The 26,782-nt window shown below is 45.3% G+C and overlaps 1 protein-coding gene across 1 annotated transcript in view; it reads right to left on the bottom strand.

Annotated features, from left to right (window-relative positions):
* acadsb (acyl-CoA dehydrogenase short/branched chain) overlaps nucleotides 1-26,782 on the bottom strand; it is an 85,008-nt gene that overhangs the window by 17,987 nt on the left and 40,239 nt on the right. Inside the window, exons 4-6 of the mRNA XM_070876713.1 lie at nucleotides 23,577-23,783; nucleotides 7,712-7,882; nucleotides 4,303-4,428 (exon numbers count right to left, since the gene is read on the bottom strand). Of these exons, the coding sequence (XP_070732814.1) occupies nucleotides 4,303-4,428; nucleotides 7,712-7,882; nucleotides 23,577-23,783 (504 nt within the window). The remainder of the gene's footprint in view (nucleotides 1-4,302; nucleotides 4,429-7,711; nucleotides 7,883-23,576; nucleotides 23,784-26,782) is intronic.

Here is a 26,782-nt window from a genome sequence, read left to right as displayed (position 1 = left end):
TCAGTTCCTATCGAGTGGAGGGTAGCCAATGTAACCCCACTTTTTAAAAAAGGAGGGAGAGAGAAAACAGGGAATTATAGACCGGTCAGCCTGACATCGGTAGTGGGTAAAATGATGGAATCAATTATTAAGGATGTCATAGCAGTGCATTTGGAAAGAGGTGACATGATAGGTCCAAGTCAGCATGGATTTGTGAAAGGGAAATCATGCTTGACAAATCTTCTGGAATTTTTTGAGGATGTTTCAGTGGATAAGGGAGAACCAGTTGATGTGGTATATTTGGACTTTCAGAAGGCGTTCGACAAGGTCCCACACAAGAGATTGATGTGCAAAGTTAGAGCACATGGGATTGGGGGTAGTGTACTGACATGGATTGAGAACTGGTTGTCAGACAGGAAGCAAAGAGTAGGAGTAAATGGGTACTTTTCAGAATGGCAGGCAGTGACTAGTGGGGTACCGCAAGGTTCTGTGCTGGGGCCCCAGCTGTTTACACTGTACATTAATGATTTAGATGAGGGGATTAAATGTAGTATCTCCAAATTTGCGGATGACACTAAGTTGGGTGGCAGTGTGAGCTGCGAGGAGGATGCTGTGAGGCTGCAGAGCGACTTGGATAGGTTAGGTGAGTGGGCAAATGCATGGCAGATGAAGTATAATGTGGATAAATGTGAGGTTATCCACTTTGGTGGTAAAAACAGAGAGACAGACTATTATCTGAATGGTGACAGATTTGGAAAAGGGGAGGTGCAAAGAGACCTGGGTGTCATGGTACATCAGTCATTGAAGGTTGGCATGCAGGTGCAGCAGGCAGTTAAGAAAGCAAATGGCATGTTGGCCTTCATAGCAAGGGGATTTGAGTACAGGGGCAGGGAGGTGTTGCTACAGTTGTACAGGGCATTGGTGAGGCCACATCTGGAGTATTGTGTACAGTTTTGGTCTCCTAACCTGAGGAAGGACATTCTTGCTATTGAGGGAGTGCAGCGAAAGTTCACCAGACTGATTCCCGGGATGGCGGGACTGACCTATCAAGAAAGACTGGATCAACTGGGCTTGTATTCACTGGATTTCAGAAGAATGAGAGGGGACCTCATAGAAACATTTAAAATTCTGACGGGGTTAGACAGGTTAGATGCAGGAAGAATGTTCCCAATGTTGGGGAAGTCCAGAACCAGAGGTCACAGTCTAAGGATAAGGGGTAAGCCATTTAGGACCGAGATGCGGAGGAACTTCTTCACCCAGAGAGTGGTGAACCTGTGGAATTCTCTACCACAGAAAGTTGTTGAGGCCAATTCACTAAATATATTCAAAAAGGAGTTAGATGAGGTCCTTACTACTAGGGGGATCAAGGGGTATGGCGAGAAAGCAGGAATGGGGTACTGAAGTTGAATGTTCAGCCATGAACTCATTGAATGGCGGTGCAGGCTAGAAGGGCCGAATGGCCTACTCCTGCACCTATTTTCTATGTTTCTATGAAATGCTTTTTTAGAAAAACTTTGACCACTGTTTTTATCATCATCAGAAACTCAAATTTATAATGTCCAACATAAGGTTTTAAACAAAATTTTACAAATTACATCTTTCACTATATGATTAAATTTACCCAGCCTATTATCTTTTAATACCTTCCTTAAAGTTTTTACTTTCAAGGCTTTGGCGTGTCTCAGAAGCCTGGGGTTCAACTGGAGATTTTTACCTTAGAAAAGTTGCAGAGCTTCTAATCACATCTGTGCATTCTGAACTTATGCAGTTTTCCCAGTCTACAATCTGTGTACGCATAGGAATTGAAGAATGGAAGAGCATGTCCACTCATCCTGTGAGGATTTGGGAGTTTCTGTGCATACATTCAAAAAATACTGAAGAGTCTAAATGGGATAGAGGAGCAGAGAGTTCTAGGGGTTTACAGATACCCAAATCATTAGTAGAGGCACAGGTTAATAAGGCCATAAAAAAGGCAAACAAAGCATTGGGGTTCATTTCTAGAGGGATAGAATTGAAAAACAGATAAGTTATGTTAAACTTGTATAGAACCTTGATCATACCACACTTGGGAGTACTATGCACAATTCTGGTCTCCATATTATAAAAAGGATATAGAGGCACTAGAGAAGGTGCAAAAAGATTTACTAGAACTGAGAGGTTATACCCATCATGAAAGATTAAACAGTGTGGGGCTCTTTTCACTAGAAAAAGGAATCTTGAGGGGTGACCCGATATGGTTTGATAGAGAAGATATTTCTACTTGTGTGTGTGTGTGTGTGCGGGGGGGGGAGGTAAGCAAAACTAGGGGCCATGAATACAAGATAGTCACTAATACATCCAATAGGGAATTCAGGAGAAACTTTTACCCAGAGAGTGGTTAGAATGTGGAACTCACGACTATAAGGAGTAGTAGTTGAGGCAAATAGCATAGATGCATTGAAGGGGAAGCTAGATAGGCACATGAGGAAAAAAGGATTTGAAGGTTATGCTGAAAGCATTAGATGAAGAGGGATGGAAGGAGACATGTGGAGCATAAACACCGGCATGGACCAGTTGGGTTGAATGGCCTGTTTCTGTGCCATATATTTGTAATTCTATGCAAGATTGAATTCTCAAAGATTTATTTCAGTCAGGTTTAAAATATTAACAACTAATTTTAAATATTAACAACTTTTCGACTATGAACTGGTCAGTTAGTTAATGTCAGCAAAGATTGTTTATCAAGAATGGACTCTCTCTCTTCAATCAAAAGGTTCAAAACTTGTTTTAGAAAAAAGCGCTCTTCTGAACCATTTTTGTGGTCAAGAGAATTTTCTTTTATCGAAAAACTGAGAAACTGAATAAATAATAAGCTTTTGAACATTTGGGATAATTTGTTTCTGGGAAATTATTAAAGAATGTATAGATCAGTAAATTCACTCAATGCATTAATTGCTTCAAGGTAAAAACATTAAAAAGACAGAAATTAGCTGACAATAGGAAAAGTGGTGAGTGAGGCAAAAGGATCAGGGAGGAGGTCAACAGGTGAGACTGTGGTCTGACAATCTGTTCGGTTCCATTTTCTGGATCCCGTAGGCTGCTAAACATTGGCTCCCCAATTCCTGTCGGATCCCAGAAATCTCCAATTCTGCCAGACTTAACCCCCCACCCCCGCCGGAAAAAAAAACCCAAACCCCTCCCCACTCCCACCGTATTCCAGGAAACCATCCCCAGGACTTGCCTGGTTCCACTCTGGTCTCTCTGACCATAGCCAGAGTGTCGCTAACATTGCCTTCTCTTCCCGCCCCCACACGGTTACATCTGGAGTTTCCCCATTCATTCTTAGTACCCCGCAGCCCCCCCCCCCCCAACCTTGCTCACCTACATGCTATCCCGTTGGTGACATCACCTGCAGATATGGGGTCACCTTTCACATGATAGTCTGATGACCAGCAGTTGTACTTCACCACCTCTCTCAATTCTCCGCTGTCTCGGCTGCCAGACATCCAGTCATGGGAGAAGCCTCAATTTCATTCAACGAAACCATCTTTGCCCCTGCCACATACTCCATACTCTTACCACTGACTCTGGCTCTTGTGCATCCCATTCCCTTCGTGCAAAACCTCAACTGTTTATAAGTGGCTTCAATTACCTGGGTTTTCCTATTTCGAGTAGTGGCCCTAAGGCACAGGCCAAGTTAGCAATTATGCTCTAGACAGGAGTTTACTTGTAACAAAGTCACAGGAGATCAAATTCATTAAAAATACAATTTAAAATATATATAAAGTTAATATAATAAACACATTAGATTAAAAGACTTCTAAATAATAACCATATGTATGGCAAGCTATAATACATTCAAGTTAATAACCAAATTCTTCCAATGGCTCAGTTGATGAGCTGAGCAGCAGTGCCATACAAACCAGAAGTTCCCAAGATCAATTACTGGTCTGTGTTGGGTAATAGTGGGGCTACAATTGGCATGTGTCCACTTGTTGTGGAGGGTGGGGAATTTACCCAAGATTCTTGCTGACAATTGCTATCTAGTGACATCTGTTAGAAAAGCAAATGCATAGATGTCAGGTGAAAATAGGATTAGGCTTGGCTGTGGTACCCCATGGTCAAACAGTCAGTCAACAGTGAGGGTGGAGGCTCATGCATAAAGAATGGCCACGAGGGCAAGACACCAGCGGGTGACCGGTATTCATGGAACCATATCTAAGCAGGAGTCAATCCCTCCAGCAAAGGAGGACGGAAATGAGCAAAAACAAAGTTTATAGTCAAGATTTCTTGTACATATAACAATACAGTGTGTGTTAAATATGAATTTAAAAAAATATATACCGTGACATTATCAAAATTGACTGAACAAGTGGATGATGCACGGATTCCAAGTTTATCCTCTTTTTTCCCCACTTGCAGGCCTTCAGTGTCTTTATCTACTATGAAGCACGTGATCCCCCTATAGCCCTAGAAATACAAGACAATAACCTAGGAGTATCAAACTGACTTTAAGAATACTTGCAAGAATGAAAAACTGTAAGAGTGGTTAATTGTGTTGTTTCACAAAATGCCGTTTCAAAAAGGATAGCTTCACAAATGGTCATACATTTTTAAACGAGTAACTCTATTGGCTACACCATTTAAGGGCCGGGGGGCTGCTATCACTGAGCAATACATCATCAAAAATCTTCATAAGAACAGAACTATAGCTACAGCTTAACTTTTAGAATTAAAAGCAGCAATTCAATGCAAGGCAAAGACAAAGTTTGCTTCCCCAATTCATTTGCTGTACATGCATGCCATTGTTTATTGGTTCAAAGTGGAGGATGGATGATATCAAAGAAGGAAAACCTAGGCATATTGCATTGCCAAGATGATGTATATTTAATTTCTTTTAGTTCCAGTTTGGTTCATGTTCATTAAGCTCCGAATGTACTAGCTACCCATTCTTGTAATGTTGTTGCAACCACCGAATCACAAGTACAGTCCTCAAGTTACAACCTTACCATGAATTGGAAGCTACAAATAATGCAGTGAAATGAATGATAGAAAATGGACCAGCAATCCAATTTAGGTTATTTACATGCTTCATAGAAATTACAAGAGAGAAACAGATCATTTAGCACAACCAGTCCATGTTAGGGTTTATCTTCCACATGAGCAGTTGTCCTAATCCTATGAGCCTGCCACATTTTCATTTCACTTTCTCTTTTCCTTCAACCATTCATCTAATCTATTCTTAAATGTTGACATGGTCTCTGCTTCAAATCACATACTTTGCTGGTGCATTCCACAGCCTCACAACCTTCTGTGTAACAAAGAAAAATTCTTCTGCTCTCCGTCTTAAATTTCTTGCATTTAATCTTGTACCCATGTCCCACATTATTGGAAACAATCTATTTCTATTCATCCTGTCCTCTTGGTGTGGAGCAATTCGATACACAAGAGATATTCTGAAGTTGAATTTGGAGGCTGGCTGCAGAGAATACAGCAGCTTTATATGTTGCATGGGGGCCAGGAAGGGAAATTGGGTGCCTAGCAGCTTAGTGGGACTTGGGTCAAGAGAGCAGGCAATGGGTCTCATGGACAAGATGAACTCAGACAGCAGATTAAAGAACGACACGGGTCAGGGCTTGGTGGGTAAGGGCACGCAGGAGAGAAAGCGGAACAGATGGTCTTAATCTTGACGACAAAGAATTCCACAAACTCCTCGCACTTGTTGGTGGTGAGGATGGAGGGGGCAGGACAGAGGATTTCAGAAGACAGTTGGTAGTGGAGAAAAGAAGCCAAGGGTTGGCTTTGTAATCAAAGTGATGCCAATAGGATTTTGAAAAACATTTCTGGCAATGGGAGCTAAATAGTTCATTTAGTTTCTAGAACAAAAAAAAAAATTATTTTCACAGTATATACTCAGTTCAAAATTACATGCACGTTATGGTGAGACTCATGAATACTTTAATTGGCTGCTAAACTGATCCAATGAGGCTTCTGGCAAATTCTGGTAATAAATCCAAATTCACAAGGAAACATAATACAGCTATAATATTGACCATGATTGTATAAGTGTGTCAGTGTTGTCAGTTTTTTGGGTGGAATTTTGGAGGAGGGCAAAGAATTTGTGGAATTCTTTGTCACCAAGCTTGAGACTATCTGTTCAGCTGCTACCACCCGCCTCCCCCCCCTTCCCCACCAAGCCAAACCTCCCCTAACGTTCCCTCCTCCACTAGTCCTGAACCAGTGTCTTTCTCCAGTGTCTTTTTGATCTCCCGTACGCTTTCTCCAAGTTCATTTTGCCTATGAGACCTACTTCCTGCTCTCGACCCCATTCTCCCATCATAGTGGTGGAGATCTAATGAGGAGTTCATTCAGGAGAGCTTTACACTAGTATTTATTTGTTGTAGATTTCCTGCATTGTGACAAAAATCAGCAATGCAAGCAGTGTTTTGTGTGTGGATTGGAAAGATTTTTCAAAACAAAAAAATACTGGGGGTGTACCTGAAAATCTGATATGAACTCCCAAATTCAGCTGTCGGTTAGTAGGTACAGTCCAGGGGAGTGAGATTTTTTTCCAGAGTATTTCTTAGTCCGCTGCCGTAAGGCAGCAGCCTCGTTCACACATGTAAGCAGGGTTTCCGCTGAACTTCTGCCGAAGTTGTGTGCCAAGAGTAGAAAGTCCAAGGAAATCAACCCCCACCCAATGATTTCCCACTGAGAAAAAGCTATGTAGTTAAGATTGTGCTTTATCCGTTTACCAACGATTACATCGGAGACAATAATATATTGGTCCAGATTTCACTGTCAAAATAACAGTAAGCATAAATGGTACAGTAACTTTAGGCGAGGTGCATAACACATGATAACTGTTAGTTGCTGCCGATCAATCTCTCTGGCAGTGAAAATTAACTATTAAAAGTGCGGAATCTCCTTCTTTCAGGCAGATGCCATTAGATACCCTGCTACAGCAACATCTGGGCAATAATAATTGAACTTCTGGACCGATTTAAGACTTAACTTTAAATATTTAAGATATGTTCTTGTGCTTGTTAGCCATTTACTGAAATAAGTCATTTTATATATTTGAACAGCTTCTTTGCTGATATTACCATCACATTACAAATATTAAGAACCTATGAAAATTAACATTAAAACTTATTTTTCATAGGTAGATCGTAACTGAGGTGTATTTATTTTACCTCCAAGTTAACATTCAAAATGGTTGGCTAATGGAAAGCAATTACAAGAGAGCTAATGGCTATTTTGAGAAATAGTTCAGGTCATGAACTTAACGGTGTTCCCCACCTGCTTTACTTTACAAAATAAATTTATATTTTTCTGTTCTTCTGGCTCCTTTCATCATTTCCACCATATCTGCATTCCCATCTGCCTTTTGGTTTATCTATTTCTTTTGGTTTTGTTGCTTGGTTCTATTTCTAGAACCTGTTGGTCCTGCATCAGCTCAACAGCACAGCCACATACACACTGCTATTGCTATAGTGTGCAACAACTGCTTCTGCCATCACCACTATACAGTACTCTTTTACATAATGGCAAAGTATTATTTTGCATCAGCTACATGGATGCATGTTTTATATTAACTAATTAAAATGTAAAATGTGTAAATATAACACAAATAAATCTACCGGAAGTAAATTTAAGATTGTTTTCTTGCAAAAAACCATTATATGTGGTTCTGCATTAACTCCTAACTCAGGTTTGCAAAAAAAGATACTTTATTTACTTTGATACTTACGGCTGAGGGGTTTGCATTTGCCATAACTAGGAATATTCCAGCAAAGTCAGCATTACTAATCCACATCTTGGAGCCATTGATGATATAATAATCTTTGTGTTTTACAGCACAAGTTTTCAAAGAGAACGCGTCACTTCCAGAGTCAACTTCTGAAAGACAGAAACTGCCAACCTAAAAAGAGATTTTAAAAATGATTATTAAGATGCTAACTGGTCAGAATATCCATGTTGCAGACATGCAACTTGATACTACTATGATCTTAAAAGGAAAATTCATGCCAAATATCAAATTAGGCATTCATTTCATCTCTCATACCCCACTATGTCACTTTTCTCTTTCGCCTTCCTCTTGACTCCTTAAGAGACAACCTGTGCCAAGAGTCAAGACTTTAATTCACACATAGGCCTCTGCTGCGGACACTACATCTCGGAATGAGTCATTTTATATATTTTCAAAACGGGCACTGCTGGCCCCTTGAGATTTGAATTTTTGATTTTCTTCCACGAGATTTCTGCACTTCATTTCAGTATTTGTATAGTAGTAAAAAGTGTTTTTGCACTAGGTTTCTCTCTTGGCTCAGTGGTACCACTCTAGTCTCAGAGTCAGATGGTTGTCAGTTCATGCTAGAGCACATAATCTAGGCTGATATGTCAATGCAGTACTGAGAGTGTGCTGCACTGTCAGAGGTGCCGTCCTTTGGACGGAACGTTAAACTGAAGTCCCATCTGCCTTCTTAGACGAACATAAACGATCCCTTGGCAGAATTCAAATAGTAGAGGAGTTCTCCTGATCAATATTTATCCCTCAACCAACACCATTAGAAAGATGTTATCTGATCACTTAACTCATTTCTGTTTATGGGATTGTGATGTGTGCAAATTGGCTGTACATTACAACAGTGACTACACTTCAAATGTACTTAATTGGTTTTTAAGCGATTTCTGGCTGTAAAACCCTTTTAGATGTTTTGAGATGTGAAAGGCGTGCTATATACATGCAAGTTCTTTCTCTACTGTTTTGCTTTGGATAGTTGATATAGTCTTTGAAAAGTTAGGAAAGGGGATACCTGGGAGTGTGTCAATATTTGCAGAAGGAGCCACACAGAAAAGTTTAAAGAACGCATGAAAGGAGATGCATGAAAAATGGACTGATTCTCTTCACAAATGTTCCCTGCCCATGGAAAGCACCTGGCCTGACCCAGGTATATGGCTGAAATTTGTAACTCACCACGAGAAAGAATCAAACTTTAAAACAATGTTCAGGCAGTTCAAGGAGCATCATGCCATACACAATAAATATTTATTTTGTTTGTTTTTAAGTGGCAATGTCTATTCCTACAATGTTTTACAAGTTACAGTACTTGGATCTATTAGCTTGAAACTTGAATTTAACAAACTTGAGAAATACACCAAAAGGAAAATAGGGAGAGAACCACACAATGGTGTTCAGATTTTTTAAAGAGAGAGCTATGGCAGGCTTTCACCACTCAAAGTTAGAATGCAGGATGATAATTAGATGTTATTAATGAAAGAATTTGCATTTCTGTAGTGCCTATCACAACATCAGGATGTCACAAAGCGCATGCAGCCAATGAAATACTTATTGAAGTGTAGTCACTGTTGTAATGTAGGAAACACGGCATCCAACTGGCACAAACAGCAGTGTGATAATGACCTTGAAATTGCGGGCTCACCGGGTCCGTAGGGAATGGACCCGGGAAGGCATTGCAAAAGCCGGTTTTCGGCGCGCAATGCGCATGCGTCGAAAACCAGCTTTTCTAATCTATCAAGATTTAGCTTGACAGATATTCCGCATCTTCGGGAGAAGGACATTCGCATGGCCAAGATTGCGCTATTTGCTCATCTCCTGCCCAGCGAATGTCCTTCAAACTCTTGCGCTTGGTAAAAGCAGGCGCATAGCTTACAGCCAACTTTTACCAGCGTAAGAGTTTTAAAACATATGAAAAACATAAAAATAAAATTTTAAAACACATTGTTAAAAACCCTGTCTACTAAAGGTAAGTTTATTTTAAACCCTAATTACATTAATTTAATGTTAAATATGAGAGATTTTAAAAATAATTGTTTGAGTGTTTTGGGGTGTGGGGGTGGCGGGGGGGGGGGTTGTGGGTGGTCCTCATTCATAATGAGAACTTGTACTTAGAGTTCCTGTTATGTATGTAAACATTGTAACTGTGTAAGACTTGCGATTCACTCGGCTGCTGCCATCTTCCAGAGGAACATGGAAAGTCTGCTGAAATCGGTTCCTTGCACCGTTGTGTTTCAAGACGACATCCTGATCACCGGTCGTGACATCACCAAACACCTGCACAACCTAGAAGAGGTTCTAAGTCGACCAGACAGAATGGGACTCAGGCTGAAATGCTTCAAGTGTGTTTTCCTGGCGCCAGAGATCGAATTTTTGGGGAGAAAGATTGCGGCAGATGGCATCAGACCCACGGACTCAAAGACAGAGGCCATCAGAATGTGACGGAGCTGCGTTCGTTCCTGGGACTCCTCAACTATTCTGGAAAATTTCTACCCGGGTTAAGCACTTTGCTGGAACCGTTCATCATGTCGCTATGTAAGGGTAACGACTGGGTTTGGGGTAAACCTCAAGAGACAGCCTTTGAGAAGGCCAGAAACCTACTTTGTTCTAATAAGTTACTTATACTGTATGACCTGTGTAAACGATTAGTGCTAGCTCGTGTTGCATCTTCGTACGAGGTCGGCTGTGTGTTACAGCAAACCAGCGTATCGGGCAAACTTCAACTTGTTGCATAAACATCCAGAAGTCTGTCCAAGGCTGAAAGAGCCTACAGTATGGTCAAGAAAGAGGCGTTAGCAAGTGTATATGGGGTTAAGAAAATGCAAATATACCTATTTGGACTTCGGTTTGAGCTTGAAACAGACCACAAACCGCTCATTTCGCTGTTTTCAGAAAGCAAAAGTATAAACACGAATGCTTCTTCCCGTATCCAAAGATGGGCACTAGCATTGTCTACCTATGACTATGTTATCCGCCACAGACCAGGCACGGAGAACTGTGCTGATGTCCTCAGTCGGCTACCATTGCCCACTATGGAAATGGCGCAGAGTTGCTTCTGGTCATGGATGCTTTTGAGAGCGAGGGATCACCAGTCACTGCTCGCCAGATCAGGACCTGGACTAGCCAGGATCCTGTGCTATTACTTGTAAAAAGTTGCATCCTCAATGGGAGCTGGTTGGCGTTCCTGGGGAAATGCAAGATGAAATTAAGCCGTTTCACCAACGCAAAGATGAAATGTCCATCCAGTCGGATTGTTTCTTATGGGGTAATCGCATGGTTTTGCCAAAAAAAGGCAGGGAAACGTTTATAGCCGACCTACACAATACCCACCCAGGCATAGTCATGATGAAGGTTATAGCCAGGTCGCATGTTTGGTGGCTCGGCATTGACTCAGACTTAGAGTCATGCATACATCAGTGCAACACGTGCTCACAATTGAGCAATGTACCAAGAGAGGCTCCATTGAGTCTATGGTCATGGCCTTCCAAACCGTGGTCCAGGATCCACGTAGATTTTGCTGGCCCCTTTCTCGGAAAGATATTTTTAGTTGTAGTGAACACTTACTCTAAATGGATTGAATGCGTAATCATGGTCATCCAGCACATCCACTGCCACCATTGAAAGCCTCTGGGCTATGTTCACCACCCATGGCTTGCCCGACGTCCTTGTCAGTGACAATGGACCGTGTTTCACCAGCTTGGAATTCAACAAGTTTATGACCCGCAATGGCATCAAGCATGTCAGGTCTGCCCTGTTTAAGCCCGCATCCAATGGTCAAACGAAACGGGCAGTCCAAACTATCAAGCAGACCCGCTTATCTCGAGTTCTGCTCAGCTACCAGACGCGACCCCACTTGCTCACTGGAATTCCCCCTGCCGAATTGTTAATGAAGGGAGCACTCAAACCCAGGCTCTCCCCTAGTCCACCTGGATCTAAATGATCATGTGGAAACCCGGCATCACCGGCTATATCACGTGACATTGATGTTAATGATCCTGTGTTTGTCCTTAATTATGGTCATAGTCCTAAATGGGTCGCTGGCACTGGCTTGGCCAAGGAGGGAAATAGAGTGTTTATAGTCAAACTATTGAATGGACAAACGTGCAGAAAGCATTTGGATCAGACCAAACTGCGGTTCACCGACAACCAGGAACAACCTGAAGAGGACATCACCATCATCAATCCACCAACACGCACCCAACCAGCAATCGACCTCGCTGTCAATCATGAGGATGAACCCACCATTCTCAACAGTCCTGTCAGACCAGCCGCGCCGCAGTGCAGCAATGGTCCGACCAACTCACCCATGCCAGAGTTTGAACTCAAGACGTTCAACCAGGGAGCGTAGGGCGCCGGATCGTCTCAACTTGTAAATAATTTGTATAAAAACTTTGGGGGGTTGGGAGGGGGGCGGGGGGTGAGGGTGTGGGAAGGAGTGATGTTATGTATGTAAACATTGTATGTGTAAGACTTGCCACCAGAGGGTGCAACTATTGGAGGCCCAAAGGTCACCTGCACACCTCGTGCAAGGGAGTATAAAAGATTGTCTGCCATACTGCTTAGGCACTCTGGAGTTGTATTAAAGAGACTAAGCTTTAGCTCACAGGACTCAGTCTTGTGGAGTTCGTCCATACTTAACAGTTCCCATTATTATGAATGCGAATACCGTACCTTCATTGGCTGTCCAGTGCCACTTGACTCCAGCTTCTCTCTCCACATCTCCAAGACGTGAACGCGCTCCGATGCGCAGGAAGAGGGGGCCTCCGACCAGAATCGCTGGAGGACGCAGGAGCAAACGGTAGGTGCGGATCTTTTTTCTTATTTTCAGGCGAGCGCCTGCGGGATTTCAGGCCCAATATACTTTAGTAATGTTTGTTAAGGGATAAATATTGACCAGGACACCAGAGAGAACTCTCCTGCTCTTCTTCGAAATAGTGCCAGGGAATGTTTTACATCCACCCGAGGGGGCAGATGGGCCTCGGTTTAATGTTTCATCCGAAAGACAGCACCTCAAACAGTGCAGCACTCCCTCAGTACTACACTGAAGTATCAGCCTAGATTTTGTGTTCTAGTCTCTGGAGTGGGTCATGAACCCACAACCTTCTGACTCTAAGGCAAGAGTGCTACCAATGAGACACGACTGATACTTAAGCCAAACAAGATAACCCACTGACATGGGGAAATAGATCATATTCATTATTAAGATGAGATATAATAGAGTTTACTGAGTGTTCATAACTGTTGCTTTGTACATTCACTTTCTGATGCTGACAGAGAAATAAAACTTAATTAAAAATAAAGCTTAATGTTTCATTCTGGCTTCATCTTATGCTGTGGCTTTTCCGTTCATCTTTCAAGAGTGGAGAGACGTATGCAGGAGCACATGAAAGACACTGGGATAGAGCTTCCACTTTGGGCCCAGTGATCCGGGTGCAAATTGTGCTAGTTTTCCAAACTGATTTTATGGTTCAAATTTCTGTTCAAAATCATTTGCCTAATCACAAACTTAAAATAGTCCATTAACCACTGCAACAGGACAGTGTTTTAGAACATAATTATGTTTTGCAATAAAAAATATTCCTTGATATATTTAAGTGGTAACCTGGTGCAGTTGTTTTATTACTACTATAGCTGTAAATGGGTTTATCACAAAAAAATAAGCATTTTTAATAGGAATGTCGAGACCATCACCTGTGAGTAACCAGATTTTAAATAACTGAAAATGATTTTTAAAAATGATACAAAGCCATTTCCTAGTTTCATAGGTGTAGTTAGTTTCTTTGTAAATTAAATATTTAAAATTTTTTATAAAAAGGTGCCCATTAATGCTCGAGCCTAAATAAAAACCATAATTTTAAGATACTCCTTGAAGGCCTGCAGAAACTCACCATGGTGATTGATTTGATTTGGGGGCATGGCCAGTATTGTGGGCGGGCCCAGCTTCCAGCACAAAAGATTGCAGAAACTCCATTTGCACTAAATGTAATTTGCGCTTGAAGTTCCAATCTTTTGCGCTGGAAATGCCAGCGTAACCTAGCGGCAACTCTACCCCACGATATTCAGTTTAGATCACAAGGGGGCCAGATTATTGGGTGACACGATTGTATAGTTGGCTATTGAGCAGTACAGGTATACTCATAAAACATAAGAAGCTCAGGGCTAGAATTTTGGCTTTTAGCGATTTCGCCAAAAAAAAATCTCGTTACCGCCAGACCTCTCAAAATTCACCAAACAGTGAAGATCGATAAATCCGGCGTTGCACAACTGAATTTGTTATGTAATGATGTGTGTATCGTCCCAGTACCTTAAATGTAATGTAAGCACTATGCCACACCACAGAAGGCGCTGTGGTGGGAAACCCTGGTAGTACCTGCAACAGGTGCTATATAAGGCTGACCACCACACCCAAGAGGCACTCTGGAGCTGAACAACAAAGGACGAAGGTCACAGCAGTTAGATTTACACCAGACCGTGTGGAGTCAGTGATTTGTGTACTACATACACCACATTGGCAACGAGGAAGCGGACGAACTCCATGCAACCATGGCTACTCTGGGCTCGCTAAAGGATTTTACCGTGGGCAATGATTGGGAGGCCTTTACGGAAAGGCTCGAGTACTACTTCACAGCAAACGACCTGACGGAGAACACATACGCAATGAGAGATAAGCGTAAGGCGATATTGCTCTCCAGTTGTGGAGATGAGGTTTACTGTCTCGTCAGGGATTTGCTGGGACCTGGGAGCGCCAGGGACAAGTCATACGTGGAGCTGACTGAACTCATTCGTGACCAGTTGAAACCGAAGGAGAGCATCCTCACGGCCAGATACAAATTTTACCATCACTGCAGACCCAGGGCCAGGATATCACCAAATATGCTGCGGACCTCAGGATACTCGCGGCGCCGTGTGATTTTGGCGCACACCTAGACGAGGCTTTGCGGGACGTTTTCGTCATGGGGATTGGCCACGAGGGCCTCCTTCACAAGCTGCTGGCCACGGAACCCACAGTCACTCTGACAAAGGCCATCACCATCAGCTGGGCATATATGACCTCGACTTGCAGCACCAAGCAAATAATCCACACAGTCTCGAACCCGGCAGGCACTGTCCACAAGATAGCGCCCACCACGGACAAAACTGAAGAATGTGGCTCTGCCCGGAGCAGAGAGCACGGACCTCGGGATCCTGGAACTCAGAGTCCGCTGAGGGGGGCCAATCAAGCAGCACCATGCTGGCGTTGTGGAGGAAGCCATGGGGCTCACCGGTGCAGGTTTGCGGAGTACACATGCAATACCTGCCACCTGACAGGCCATCTTCAGCGTATGTGTAAAAGAAATCAGACTCACCATGTGGCTGAGGAGATGGGGGATGATCTACTGTTCAGCGAGGAGCAGATAGAAGATGATTAGGTGTTTGGATTGCACACGTGTACCGACGATTTGCCCCCAGTGATAAGGGAAGTAAAAATCAACAGAGTCCCTGAGTATGGAAGTGGACACGGGCTCGGGTCCGTCGTTGATGAGTCGGAGAACTTTTGATAAACTGTGGATTAACCCAGCTGCACGACCCAAGCTGGTCCCGGTCACGGTGAAGCTGCGTACCGACACCAGGGAACTGATACCTGTTCTTGGCAGAGCGATGGTGCAGGTATCCCAAAGGGATGAGACGCACGCTTTACCTCTGTGGGTCGTTGCAGGCGATGGGCTGACACTCCTCGGCCGGAGGTGGATGGGGACGGTCCGTGGGAGCTGGGAAGACTTCATCAGTCCACAGGCTGCTGCTCCCCGGGGTGCTGCCGTGCCCCGGATCCCCAGAGAGCAGCGCCGACTGAGCTGGAGCTGCAGCCTCAATCCCCCCCCACAGGCAAGTCCCAGGCCCGGACCTCGCACCAAAGTCCTGCAGTCCCAGCCCCCACAGGCAAGCCCCAGGCCCGGACCTCACACAGAGATCCTGCAGCCCCAGTCCCCACAGGCAAGCAACCCTGCACAGAGGGGCCTAGTGGAGGGGGGAGTGAGCTGGCGGGGTGCGAGGAATCCAGGATGGCCGACGGTTCGGAAGAGCCCCGCCAAGGAGCTGTTAGCGTCGGGCAGCGGCAGCAGCTGGAGGTCGGCGGCTACGGAGGCCGCGGAAAGTGCGGCCGCTGGAGAGGCCACGACGGCCGCAGGAGAGGCTGCAAGTCAGGTGGCAGCGGAGGGGAGCGGAGGCTGAGACGGCGGAGGGCAGCGGAGGCTGCGACGGCGGAGGGCATCCGGAGAAGAAGATGGCGGCGGCATCGTGTCGGAGCAGCAGAGCATCAACGATGGCGGTGCCCAAGGAGCAGCCTCGTGGAATCCTCCTGCATCAAAGATGGCGCCTTAAAAAGGAAATGCACCCGGGAGTCTTAAAAGGGCCTTACCAAGAGGTGGTCCCCACAAAGGACTTCTGTAAGGCAGAGCGAGTCTAAAATGAGCTATGGTAATGTGAGATAGTGAATTTATAATAAGAATTACTTTTTTAATGCTGAATGGCCACTGTATTTGTGTAAAATAATGGATGAAGTACAATTAATGATAACGGCTAACAAGGAAATCAAGGATCCTTTACCAGTCAATGTACCAGATAATATGTACCATACTAATGCACTGTCTATGCCCACCTGCCTTCCGTTGGACAAGTGTGATGTTATGCAATGATGTGTGTATCGTTGTCCTGCGTCCTGGTGGGGGGGGGGAAGGTGATGTTATGTAATGATGTGTGTATCGTCCCAGTACCTTAAATGTAATGTAAGCACTATGCCACACCACAGAGGGCGCTGTGGTGGGAAACCCTGGTAGTACCTGCAACAGGTGCTATATAAGGCTGACCACCACACCGGAGAGGCACTCTGGAGCTGAACAATAAAGGGCGAAGGTCACAGCAGTTAGATTTACACCAGACCGTGTGGAGTCAGTGATTTGTGTGCTACATACACCACAGAATTTGTGCACCAAAGCCGAAATTTGCGATTGGAAAAAAATACCTTATGTGCATGCGCAAATGTTTTCTCCCCCCCCGTTTCCCCCCCCTTTTTTTTTCCGTCTTCCGCGCTTCTGGTCAGCTGTCAGAGTGCCTGCGCATGCGCCGTACACCCAGGGCTGAATCAGCCAATTTAAGATTGCAGTTACGATGGAAGGAGATGGAAGCAGGCAGAGAGCGAGGAAGTTTAGTAATGAGGCCAACCAACGAGGTACTCGTCATTCCTGTGGCGAGGAGATGGGGGGGGGAATTTAAATAGATGGAGTGCAAGTAAACCCCTCCCAGCAGTTTTTCGGCATATTTGGACCAGCATCGCTGAGGTGTCTTGTATTGATATCAGAAGGACCCACACCCAGTGCTGCAAGAGGTTCAATGACCACAGTAGGATCATCAGAGTAAATAATATTTTTATTTTGAGGCACTCCTTCATTACATAAATTATAAATCTGACACATGTTGGTATAGGTAGGCTTGGTGTTGCACCTTATTTGTCATGAATGATCATTACACATTATTAAGACTGCTTTCTGAGATCTTAAAAGATGTTTCTGCACTTCGATGTCTTCCTCATGAACCACGTGCAACTTCCAGGGTCATTAAACAGTATTAAATGCGCACAGTAGGGTATAAGTGCTTTGATGGCTGTGTGTGTGTGCCACAAGAGCAGATGGGCCCTCTGGTAGCCATTCCCATTGGCATCTTTACAGGGAAAGATGTCCCACAACTGCCAGGAGCAGCGATGGACAGGCAGAGGTCCACCGAGAACCATGCCTTTGACAGACCTGGAAGAGCAATTGGCCAGTCTGATCGGTGCTTCAAGGAGGGTAACTGTCCTTGGGGGTGCTGAGTCCTGTTTGAAAGTGAGGGCGAGAACTGCAAAATCCCCGGGCTGGGTTGGGGCAATGTCATGTAGTGTCTGTGGATTACATATAATGGAGTAGCGACGGTCCTTCAAATGAGCCTGTGCTATGTGACCTTACTCATGTCACCCTGCCCACTCCCCTGCTGCTAACCACACGTCTGTTGTTTTCTATTTCCAGATGAGGAGTCGCATGCGCCACATCCTCCAATGGAAACCTCCACCTCAGCCAGTCACATGGGGGTGGAGGGGGGAAGACAAAGGCAAGGACGAGGACGAGAAGCATACCGATCAACCTATTCCGGGGGGGGAGGGGGGGGTTGGGGGCCGGTGCACTCGCCACCTCTTTTTTTCTCCGGCCAGCAGCTCGTCCGAGGAATAAACATTCTCAGGCTTTGAGCCATCCGAGGTCCCGGGTACAAGTGGCTTGCAGCAAGGCACTACTAGGGCTGAATCCCGTATGCCGTCTTTCCAGAGGGCGAGTCGGCAAAGCCAGTCTGCTGACAGACAGGCAGACGCACACCTGGACATGGTGGGACTGTCCAGGGAGAGCGTCCAGCTCACCCAACAGCTTCTAAAGGTCTTGGGTAGGATATCCACAAGCACTGCAGCAATAACCGCGAACATGATGGAGGTCGGGCCGCAGATTGTCGGTGTGAGCCACGAAACCACTGAGGCAATCAATGGTCTCCATCTTTGACTACAGTCCCCAATGTCACACCCAGACCGACATCATCCGAGTGGTGAGGCCGAGCAAGAGGCTTGCCACTTAGAAGCCGGGCCTTCCATACCCCGAGCTTCTCCAGGTAATCCACACATGGCCTTTCCATTGTCTCTCCCCCCAATACAGCAGGACTCTGGCTGCACGAACTGTTAGTGCCACCTTGGATAGGGTCATGACGCAAGGGAGGAGGGGCCGGAGGTAAAATACATTTGGAGCAAGGGTTGTTTTGTTGCTGTTGCTATTTTATAAAAGTTTTTAAAGTTTCCCAATTCACAATAATGTTTAATAAATGTTATTCCAGTTTTGAAATGTTTAATAAATGTTATTCAAGTTACAATGTTTAATCAATCTTATTCAAGTTACTGTATGTTTAATACATTCTTTTGTTCATCTTAACCATTCTTGTGTAGTGTCTCATTTGCAGAATAAGAGGGGGAATAGTCAACATGGTGGGATAGAGTGGCCAGGCAACAGTCAAACGTGTCGTTCACTCTTCAAGCAAAGCACTGAATTATGAGCTGCTGATGCAGTGGCCGAAAGCTCCACGAGGCCTCCCCTGTAGTGGTGGTGGTGGCGGCATGGGTTCCTCGCCAGACTTTTCATCCTCCTCCCCTCTCTCCTGAGGTTATCCTTCAGTCCTCAGTGGCAAATCCTGTTCACTCATGATGGCTAAGTTGTGTAGCATGCAGCACACCACAATGAACTCAGAGACCTGCTGAGGGGAGTATTGCAGGCAGCCTCCGGAGTGGTCCAGGCATCGGAAGTGCTGCTTGAGCACTACAATTGTCTTTTTGACAATGTTTCGTGTGGCTATATGGCTGTCATTATAGCGATGCTCGGCTTCTATCTCAGGATTCCGGACGGGGGTCATGAGCCAGGTGGCGAGGCCGTAACCATTGTCCCTGCGCATTCAGCTCTGGCCTGGTGGCTGACGCTCAAACAGATGAAACACTGCTTTCACGCAAGATGAAAGCATCATGGATGCTCCCTAGATATTGGGCATTTACTGATGTGCTGAGTATGGTCGCAGACGATCTGTAAGTTCATGGAGTGGAATCCCTTTCGGTTTCGGTAAACCTCTGGATTGAGCAGGGCGATGTGTGTCGTCAATAGCACCCTGAACCTTGGGGAAGCCAGCAATTCGGCCTCTCATTCTGTGCCTCCTTGGTCATTCGGAACTTTATGAAGTCCATCCTGTGTGCGTGCAGTGCAGTACTCAGCTGGTTAATGCAGCGATGTGTAGCGTACTGCGAGAGGGAACATATGTCCCCTGCTGATGCCTGAAAGGAGCAGGAGGCATAGAAGGCAAGTACTGCAGTCACCTTCACCTCGACGGGCAGTGCAGTCCTGTTGCTGCTGGTAAGCTGTAGGTCTGCCTTTATGAGCTGGCATATCTGTGTGACCACCTCTTTTCGGAAGTGCAGCTTTCTAATGCACTGTGCCTCAGAGAGCTACAGGTATGAGCGCTGTTCCCTGTAAATTCGTGGGTGGGGGTAAAGCCTCCTCCCCATACGTCTGCAAGGTCTTCGATTACACTCAAAATGCTCATCAATAAGCCTTCTTCCAGCTCAACACTGCATAGAAAAAGCAGCCAGGAATAATTGCTGACATAGTACGGCCCCCCATTTAAAAAAAAATGTCCTTAAATATCCTTTAAAACAAACTATGAACTAACATAAAACTTCACTGTGTAAAACGCAGCCTTCCTTCTCCAAATTCTTTTATTCACTAACTTCTGCTCCGCTTTCAAGATGGCACCGGGTGCACCCTGGGTCCGACTGTTTTTTCCAGGCGGACAATAAAACGGGCGATATCGCTAAATTTTCTGCCCGGGGATGATAATGCAGCATTGCACGCCGATTGACGTCATCAAAACGCTTTATTTATTTATTTTTTAAAATCGGGCGGGCGATTAGTTTTAGCGCCGGCGTAAAACCAATGCCAAAATTTCCGCCCAGGCGCAAAATGTTGTGCAACTTGTTTAGTTAACAAAAAAATTAACAAATTCCACTTCGGCCAGGTGGAAAAACGGTTGCAAGCTTGTTGAAATTCTAGCCCTCAGACCCCTAAGGAAGTGACCAACATTGCTGTAACCAAGAGAATATCTTAGGCAAGACCCAAAAACTGTTGCACTTCCTAGAAAAAATAGAAAGTGTGAAGAATCATGGGTAATCAGTCATTTTAGTATCTTGCAGGCAACCAATGCTGGAAATCTGTCAAATTAAACATACAATTCTGAATTTGAGACAGTGATCACTAAGGAGGTGGGGAAGGTTAAAAAGATAATATTACTTTATCTAACACAGTTTAGCTTGCATGCAAGTTTTCTTTTCGCTATCTCTTGTTGAAGGCACAGATTCTTGACTATTTAAAGAAATACACATTGTAAGGGGAAACTGCTGCTCCAATTACACTACAAAGTGCTAGAATGTTGTAATGGTTCTAATAATTGGGCATAAGGACAACTATAATTATGCAACTGAGCAGAGTGTGCAAATAAATGCACGTATCGAGCTCTGCTCACCAACCTTTGACAACAATGAAGCATCTAATTTTGAAAAACTACTGTTGGAATAATCAGCTATTTTCTAGCATTAGAAAGTACTTTTTAAGTGTTAAGTTTCAGTTTAGAAAGCTGTTTCCACAATGAACAAGCAATGCTAATTGTGTTTAGCATTCAGGTCATTTCACTAATTTTTCATAAAATCAGTGTTACACCGCACATTTAGCATTGCTATGATGCGAAAGATCACGCTGTATCAATGCCAAATATGCAGTATCATCATCATTGGCAGTCCCTCGAATCGAGGATGACTTGCTTCCACGTCAAAAAGCTCACAGGTGTTTCAATGAAGCATCTAAAATGCCAGGTCAGAACTAAATCTTGAAGGGTGGAAGTTGCCTGTGCTTGGATTTTTTTGAACGTGTGGTGACCGTTGCAACCAGCCACCACACAGGCTGGGCAGAGCTAGGTCTTGGTCCAGTAGCAAGGGTTAACCAAGACGACTGGAGACCAACTCTGCTGCACAGTCCTCGTGTGCACACATATCGCAGTGTGACCTTGATGACGTCCCTTTTCACGCTGCTCCTTCTGCTCCCCAGCCTGCTCCGATGGTGCTCGCAGGCCGGGGGCCGCGCATCAGTATAACTGCTGCACATCTCAGCAAGCTAGCTCTAAATAACAACATGCGTATTTCTTGGATTCTTGCTGAAAACAAAAAGACAATGGAGCCGAAATTGCCCGTGAGTAAGATCAGTTAGCACATCCGGATGGCACTAATGGGTTTTCGCCCAGGCGCGGCAGCGGCAGCGCCCCACCCGCCTGGAATTGTCCCCGGGGGCTCGGTGCATGAAAAGTGCTTTGCGCCGCGCACAGCAACTAGCAGCGATTGTGTCATCGGCAAGCGCACCAGTTATCGCCCCACGCCGAACCATTTGCGCAGACAGCTTCGTGCGGAGACAAGCAGTGGTGGCTGGGGCACCCAGGCCGCCTTTAAAGGGGAGGTGGTAGCACCACTGCGGCCATCTTTTGTGTGTCAGCTCGACACTGACAGCCGCCAGTGCAGCTGGGCGCCTCTTGCGTACCTGCCCATTGGCCTGGCCGACACCCTCCCTGGTGGCCCAGTGGGCACCACTAAAGCGGCTGCAGAGTTTGCAGCGGCTCTCCCCTTTAAAAGAAAGGTAGGGACGTTGTGATGTGCTCAGTGCGGAGTTGAAACTCACGCCACACGACTGCCCCGTTGCTGCTCCACAGATTTTTTTTGCTCCGCCGAATGCTAAATTTTCTTTTACTTCAAATTATGTGCCCAAAACCAGGCGCGGGCCGATTTCGCCCCCTATATCTTTTGGCCATTCAGCCTTCCTGATGAGAAATGTATAGTAAAAAAGTTAACTAGACAGAGAAAAAGATCAGAATGTGTATAATTACCAATTTATTTCTAATTTCTTTGTGACATCTTAGACTGCATCACTTAGACACAACCATCTTCCTTGCTATAATGCTCCATCTTACCCTCGACAAGCTCCCCGCTGGAATGCAACTAAATTACAGGACAAACAGGAATCTGTTCAACCTCCACTGCCTCTAGGCCAGATCCAAGGTCGTCCCATCCTCCGTCATCGAACTACAGTACGCAGACGACACTTGCGTCTGCGCACACTCGGTGGCCGAACTCCAAGCCATCGTCAACACCTTCGCCAAAGCGTATGAGTGCATGGGCCTTACACTAAATATCCCTAAGACAAAGGTCCTCTATCAACCTGCCCCCACCACACAGCATTACCCTGTTTTTCAAAATCCATGACGAGGCCTTGGACAACGTGGACCATTTTCCATACCTCAGGATCCTGCTGTCAACAAGGGCAGACATCGATGACTAGGTCCAACATCACCTTCAGTCGCCTGAGGAAGTGTTTGAAGACCTAGACCTCCAACCCGGCACCAAGTTCATGGTCTACAGAGCAGTGGTGATACCCACCCTCCTATATGACTCAGAGACATGGACTATGTACAGCAGGTACCTCAAAACGCTGCCTCCGCAAGATCCTGCAAATCCATTGGCAGGATAGGCGCACCAACGTCAGTGTCCTCGCTTAGGCCAATATCCCCAGCATTGAAGCACTGACCATGCACAATCAGCTCCGCTGGACGGGCCACATCGCCTGCATGCCTGACACGAGACTCCCAAAACAAGCACTCTACCCGGAGTTCCGACACAGCAAGCAAACCCCAGGTGGGCAGAGGAAACGCTTCAAGGACACCTTCAAAGCCTCCTTGAAAAAAATGTAACATCCCCACCGACACTTGGGAATTCCTGGCCCAAGACCGCCCAAAGGGGAGGAAAAGCATCCAGGAAGACACGAACACAGAGTCTCTTCGCCGAGAGCAAGCTGAAGCCAAGCGTCGACAGCGGAAGGAGCATGTGGCAACCTCGACACCCCACTGACCTGTTCCTTCAACCACTTTTTGCTACACCTGTGATAGAGACTGTAGGTCCCGCATTGGACTCTTCAGTCACCTGAGAACTCATTTCTAGTGTGGAAGCAAGTCATCCTCAATTCCGAGGGATGCCTATGATGATGATTTATTACAACCCAAAAAATAAACATTTTAGATAATTGAAAACTATTCACTCATATTGGGATTTTAATATCGACAAGTTAGCATTTTAGTGCTCGGTTAATTCTGTAAATAAAGAAATGCGTTATTTGAGATTCTGAAACTTCCATTTGCAGCTCACCATGTCTTTGGCAAGTCGAGGTAGATACTTTCTTTTTTGTTCTTCTGTCCCACATTTCCTCAATAATGTGTTGATCAGAGTGTTCTGTATGTCGCATAGGACTGCTACTGATGGGTCCACTTTGGCCAACTCTTCTATGACAAGGATAGAGGAAAAGAAGGTCGATTCTGGTCCACCATACTGTTCCTCAATCTCAATTCCCATCAACTAGAAATTAAAAAGAGAGAATCACAAGTGAGGAACATACAGAACTCAAATATAAATAATATATATATATCTCCAATGGTGTTACCATGAAAGATTGGAAACGTTAGAAAAAAAAGTGATTAAGGGAATGATATGAAATAAATAATGGTGCAGAAAGAGACTGCCATTAAACAAGTTCACATAAATAAATGTGGGAAAGAGGATGGCAGGAAATATATTTTATTATATTTAATGTAATTACATCAAGGATCCTTGTGGCTGGGGAACATGAGCATAGAGCGAGCTTTTTATTTATGTATGTGTGAGTGGAAACTATTTAATAATTTATTTGGGAGTTTCACAGCAATTAAAACAGTTGATGATAAATAAAAGTACTATAAAACAGCACAGCAGGTATGGAGCATGTGAAAATATCTAAAAGGGATGGGAAGCCAAATGCCAACTGGGGATGTGGTGGACATTTTACACTCAAGAGTGCAACATTAACAGATGAAGATAAATAAAACTATTAAAACGCAGCATAGTAGCTATTGAAGCAACGTGAGAAATGGCAGGCATTGCTTAATGACCACTTGTAATCTTTCAAGCTAGTGCTTGTTCAGAAAGTAAAAATAAGAGTCAGGACATGGGGGCGGGGGGGGGGGAGGGGGGAAGTGGTGAGGGGGTAGTGGGAGAAAGCAGCCAAACAGCACTGTAGTGAATAGTGCCATCTATATTGAACATGAAGGTTAGGAACTCAAATCACAGGAAAGATGAATACATAAATGTAATTGTGATAAATGTCTATGCCCTTCTATGACCAAACTAGTGTTATAGGAAAGCATTTACAAAAGGTAAGTGTGATACGTAAGGAAGTGCACACTCTGGAAGCTAAATTAGGTAGCTCCCGAAAACAGGTGCGGGGATTGTGATACATGATTAACACACGCCCATTGATTGAAATGCAGGCAGCATGTCAACTTCATGCTACCTGCTCAATCTGTCCTGGGCAACAGTGAGGAATGGCACAATGTGGCAGAGAGAGAGCTCCAAGGTTTTCGGAAGCTGCACTGAACGTCTTGGTGGAGGAGGTGGACAGGAGGGGAGAGGTCCTGAATCTTCAGAGAGGCAGGAGGCCCTACAGACACACAGTCAAAAGGCAGTGGGAGCAGATAGCCCTGGAGGTAAAAGCCAGGAATCAAGCCCCGAAGACCCAGATGCAGTGCAGGAAGAAGTTTAATGACCTCACATGGAACATCAAGGTGAGTGATTGCATCTTCAAATGCCATATCCTACCAACTGCACCACTAGCCTCGGCCACTGCTCTATCACCACACCCCCATCACTCACCAACCAACAATCTCTATCAATCAGGACTCATAACATTCAGATGCTTCACCTCACCCTCACACACTTAGCACTGTAGCAAGCCTCACACCAACATCTCACAGCTTGCACACACTGCCAGCTATTCAACCATGACAGCCACATCACCCAAACAGATTGCACGACACTCACTGACACACTTCCCTCTCTCTTGCAGGACAAGGTGGTGCACAACTGGAGATGGCAAGAGCTAACCGGAGTGGGATGCGCCTGCATGCCCTAACCCCCTTGGAGAATACTGTGCTGGCTGTAATTGGAATGGTCACTGCTGAGGCCATGGCCAGTGGCGGGGCTGAAACCATCAAAGATGACAGTATCCTCATACATAAATCCTCCGGCTCACATCACACAATCTCTTCTGGTTTACAAGCTGCAGATGGCAGAAGAATGCATCTCTTACTTTCTGCTCCCCTCCTCTCACCACAACCTTACCCTTGTGCCTTTTTCCTTTCAGATACTCAAGAGGAGCAACCTGGCCAGGCAGTGGAGGAACACCAAAAAGTGAGTGAAGACGACGACACAGCACCGTCACTTGATTTCATACTCGCAGCCACCAGCTCAGATACTGACACTGCGCTTAGCTTTGAGGTTAGATTAGAGGCGGGATCGGCATGTGGCGAGACACTGGGTACGAGTGCACTGTAGCTAAGGCAGGGGGAAAAGAATAGTGTTGCACACGGGTTCCGCTGCAGACCATACAGATGAGGATTCGATGGGGAAGCCTACAGAAGAACGCTGATGGGTATGCACAACAAAATGCTTGGTGCATTTGAAAACCTGCCAGAAAGCCTGCATTCAATGTGAAGGAGCATGGAGGAGTCCAGCATCAACTTGGCACAGGGATTTGCGCAGAGCTTGGAGATCATCCTTTCCAGCATGGAAGTGGTGGCCAACTCCGTGCGCACACTTGTGGACCCAAACATGATACAGCATCCAATGGCTGATGTCACAACTTCCATTGCAGCACAAGCAGCAGCCACCCAATCTCTGACTGCTGCAGTGGAAGCTCAGACTGCTGTCATGCAAGGTCAGACTGCTGCCATCATGGCTGTGGATTACAGTATTCAAAGGGACTTGCAGAGTGTCACAGCAATCCAGCAATCTGTCCTCCAATAGATTTACTAGGCTTGCTGAGGCGCTGCCCTGTGGGAGAGGCAGTGACTTCCTGGAGATGAACCTGCTGTTGTCTCAGGATGACAGTATTCGTCCTCCCACTCCGCCAGTGCCCTTGCTGTTGCCCGTCAGCCAGCCAACCGAGACTGCTGCTGCCCATGCCAAGATGGTGCAGTCCGCAGCCAGGCCTTCTAGGCCCAGAGCTGCTCGAGGCCGTCCTCCAAGGCCATCTGCAGTCTCCTCCACTGAAAGTCAGCGGCCTTCCGCCAGCCATGCGACAGCTATTGGGATAGCACTGCGTAGGAGCACTGGGACAGGCAAAGGCACACGGAAATCAGGCACTAGGGAATGCACAAGGGTGATTAGTTTATGTTTAATGCAATATACATGATTCCATTCATAAATTTGGTTTGGAATGTTTAGTTTGTTGTGGCTTTTATTTTTACATTGTGGCCAAGCGGATGTTGTGATGGTCAGTGACAGAGGAAAAGTAAGGTGCGAGACTCTCGCACTCTTCTCTT

Source organism: Pristiophorus japonicus, chromosome 3 (assembly GCF_044704955.1).
Source record: "Pristiophorus japonicus isolate sPriJap1 chromosome 3, sPriJap1.hap1, whole genome shotgun sequence".
NCBI classification, from domain to species: Eukaryota; Metazoa; Chordata; class Chondrichthyes; family Pristiophoridae; genus Pristiophorus; species Pristiophorus japonicus.
This window is presented reverse-complemented; position numbering and strand designations above follow the sequence as displayed.